General features: G+C 34.3%; 1 protein-coding gene across 1 annotated transcript; it reads left to right on the top strand.

The window, feature by feature from the left end:
* Positions 1-843: 843 nt before the first annotated feature.
* Positions 844-2,921, top strand: LOC110115898 (F-box protein At5g49610-like). The gene has a single exon (XM_020849305.2). It carries the CDS (start codon positions 1,664-1,666, stop codon positions 2,834-2,836), a length of 1,173 nt encoding a protein of 390 aa, XP_020704964.2. The 5' UTR covers positions 844-1,663; the 3' UTR covers positions 2,837-2,921.
* The last annotated feature ends 1,106 nt before the right edge of the window (positions 2,922-4,027 follow it).

The raw sequence follows: 4,027 nt of genomic DNA, 5'->3' as shown, positions 1-4,027 counted from the left end.
TCTATTATTATTTTAGTTTTTTATTTATTCTAAAGTATCTTTTGTCTATAAATATTGTATAATTAAATTCTCTTATCTCATTCTTCAGTTCATTCAATTTGTAAATATTTTAAATAAGGTGATGATATCTGATTAATCTTTATTTGGAATAATATTTATACTATTTTTTTAAAAGTGGATTTTTAATAATTTTTTTTTAAAAGAAGCAAAAAAGCTGTCTAAAAGTTATCTCAAACAAAACCTAAAATTTAATGAAGATGGACTTTAAGGGGTTGTTTGATAGCCGAATTTCATTTAAGTATGATTTTTTAAATCCTCTAAATCTGGATTTATGAAAACTGTTTGGTAACATTTATAATAAATCTTGTTAAATTTCATGTGACTGTTTGACTACTCTAAAGAGGCGGGGTGAGGAGATCAGACGAACAATGCGGCTTTCGTTTAAATCCGCCAAATGAGAGGATTTCAAAAATTTGAGATTTATCATGAAAAGGCGGAATTTTCTGTCAACCAAGACTTTCATTTACTTTGAGATTTGGTTTTGCATTTTAGGCGGTTTGGTTGGATTTTGCTCAGATCCGCCTCAAATTCGGCTTAAATCCTGCCACTAAATAGCCCCTAAAACTCTCAAATATACTTTGAGATGAATACAATATAAGCGTAGATTGATCATTCATCTATTATATTATCATAAAATAAATTTAAGAAATTTAAAATTCTTCGTAACTAAATTTTATTGAAAATATCTTAACTAATTTTTTTCTACAAATATAAAATATATTTTAAAATTGATGATTTCACCTTCACTTACCATTTTTTATAAATAAAATAGTCTTTTTTAAAGAATCTTAACTGAATTTATGAAATTTAAAATCCACATTAATAAGAAATATATTATTATTTTAATGCTTTCAAGTTTAAACAGCAACATGAGCACTTGAAGATGCTTTCCTTATATTACGGTGGGGATAATTCGATTGCTTCTACTTCGGCAGCCCATTTTTGTTTTGTAGCGAAGAAGCCGTAAACAAGAAGAATCCAAAGAAGCAATTGCCTCCATTAAGTTTTAAGGGCATCTCCAACCCAAAAAGTCATTTTTCATTCCAAAATATAGTAAAACTTTAAAATGCAATAATTCTTTTCCAACAGAACATCATTTCTTCTTTTTTTCATGCTCTTCCTGCGATGGTAATCATCTTTGGCGCGCTTTTCTTTCTTTAGCGCGCTTATTTGACAAATCTCGCAGCGAATATTTTCGGCACAGGTGAACAGTCCGACGACAATTTGGAGTTCTAATGGAGTAAATGGCGGATGACATATAATGGTATGGAGTTCTGTTGGAGATGATCTAAAAGAAGGAAAAGGAAGAGAGGAAACGAATTTTCTACATTTTCTTGTACGCATTAATAAGAACTATCAAAATTATACTTCTTCTACTCATCACACCAAAGAAGTGGAAAAAATCTCGTTAAAGAAAAAGCTAGATATAATTGACCCCAATGTCGCTCTTTCTGTTTCATTTCGCATAGAAGAAACGATGCCACCACTTTAAATGTTAGTGTTTAAGGCATCTGCTTTAGTCCACATGTCTACCTCTGAACATCACATATATCGTTCAAATTTTTTTTAAAAAATAATAATTCTTTATGTATCTTTCTCCATAATGCAGGCCTTAAAAAATTATATTCTCGGATTCCATCTGTCTCTATCTAGCTTTGTATTCCTACATATCTCTTTCAACCTTTGGATTCCCACACAGATGAAAATGAGCTTCTCCAAAATGAACAATAGCAGCGTCTCTTCTCATACTGAAACCAATGGAATTGTCCTCGCTGATGACTTGCTGATGGAGATTCTCACCAAGCTACCAGTGAAGTGCATCTACCGCTGCAAATGTGTATCAAGGTCATGGCGGCGGCTTATTGCAGACCGTTACGTCACTGCAGGGCTCCCATTAATCTTCTCTGGCATGTTCTACCGCAGCGTTCTCGGAGCTCTCAAGTTTAAACCCAAATATGGATGCAACTGTAATGGTAGTTTCCAAGAAACAGACTTCAGTTACCTCCCATTTTACCATAACTCTAGCATCATATATTGCAGCAATGGTCTTCTCCTCTTTTATAGTAGAATTCTCTCTGTTTTTCATGTCTGCAATCCTACCACAAAAATATGGGCAGCTCTACCCAAGCCAAGGGGCAAGAGCCATCACTCAATACTAGCTTTTGATGCTTACAAATCACCATATTACAAGGTGGTTTGCTTTAGTGGGACGCAAGCACAAGGAGGCCAACTTGAAGTCTTCTCGTCAGAGACCGGCCAATGGGTCGAACACAACCTGAATTGGGGAGTTGATACCAACAACCTCTCAGATATTATGCATTACTTTCATGGTGTTCTTTATGTTCTTGCTTTTCCTGGACATGTTGCTTGCATTGATCTTGAAAAGATGTGTTGCAGCGTAATTGAGTTGCCTGAGGACATAAAAATTAATGTTTTCTTAGGGAATTCTGGTGGGTTTCTCCACTGTGCAATAAATGATGGAAATGAATTGAGGATTTGGGTTTTACAAGGAATGAAATGGGTGTTGAAGAACAGAGTAAGTATTTCAAGGATTTTAAAATGGAATGGTGACTGCAGAGATATGTCTTATATTGCTTTTTGGCGTCACGAGCGGTTTAATTTCTTAGCTTTTCATCCGAAGGAGGATGTGGTTTTCTTATGGGTTTTGGGCAAGTTGGTGTCTTATGATCTTTGTAAGAATAGATTTGGTTTGGTTTGTGAGTTGGGAACAGAGAAGGAGAGGGTTCAAGTGATTCAGATTTGTCCGTTTCTGTAAAACTTTATGGAGTTCTTAATGTCTTATTAGAACTTACTCGCACATACAATTCAAGTTCTGGAATTCATACAAAAAACTTTCTTTAAGAGTAAGTTATATAACTTTTATAAGAACTCCTAACATGTATTATAAGTTTTCTAACTCTTGTAAGAACTCACATCATAAATTCTGTAAAAGAAATCGAAACGAATAAAAAAAATATAATTTTACATAATTCTTAAATCCCAAAGATCTTAAACAAAATGATTTTCACGATCTTTTAATCAGAAGAAAAACATAACTTGATTTATTTTGAATTCGCCAAATTTCAAACTACGATATCTCTCCATTTTCCCTTTCACTTTCTTCTTTCATGATTTAATTCTCTATGGAGCAAAATAACTCCTCATAATGAGAAACTTTTATTCGGTCTGGTCACCTGACGTAGCTCTACGTTCGGACGCCAATAAAATAGAGCCACGTGTTCTCACTATTTACCGCGCGGCCCGACAACCGTGACCCGGAACGGATACGAGATTTCTATGTTCACGTGTTGCTAGGTATTGCTTGGTATTGGTCGATTTTGCTCGACAATAACGAGAAATTAAATACCCTTCTGTGAAGACCAATACCGAGCAATACTAAGAAATACCAAGCATTACTGAGTTTTTCTCGGTATTAGTCTTCACAGAGCGATATTTTTCATTATTGCCAAGTAATACCTAGAAATACCGAGTAATACCTAGCAATACCAAGCAATACCTAGAGCAATACCGAGCAATACGCGAACATATCAATCCTGGGTCAAGTCGTCGGGCCACGCAGTATTGAGTAAGACCACATGGCGATATGTTATTGGCGGCCGAACATAGAGCTACGTCAGGTCACCTGACCTAATAATTGTTTCATAATGAGAGAGAGAGAGAGAGAACCGGTAGTTATTTCCTATGGATTGGTTACAATAACCGCTCACAGGAGTTATTTGATCAAACGGTACATAAACGATTGATCAAATTATCTCTTTTTGACCAATAGGATTTAAACATAAATAATTAAATATCAATAATTCTAATATACGGGTCACCTAATGGTTTATATAATAAAATATATATTGATAAATAATTATTGCGATGTCTCGCATATTTTTTATATTTAATTATTCTAACAGATTCCATATTTAGATAACGTTTCAAATTGCTTGGCTTGATGGGA

Source organism: Dendrobium catenatum, unplaced genomic scaffold (genome assembly GCF_001605985.2).
Source record: "Dendrobium catenatum unplaced genomic scaffold, ASM160598v2 original_scaffold_6577, whole genome shotgun sequence".
NCBI lineage: Eukaryota > Viridiplantae > Streptophyta > Magnoliopsida > Asparagales > Orchidaceae > Dendrobium > Dendrobium catenatum.
The sequence above is the reverse complement of the archived record's forward strand: the minus strand, read 5'-3'. Positions and strand labels throughout refer to the sequence as shown.

Bases quoted from the DNA above. Each gene is read 5' to 3' on its own strand.
- LOC110115898 (XM_020849305.2), top strand. From the start codon at position 1,664: ATGCAGGCCTTAAAAAATTATATTCTCGGATTCCATCTGTCTCTATCT.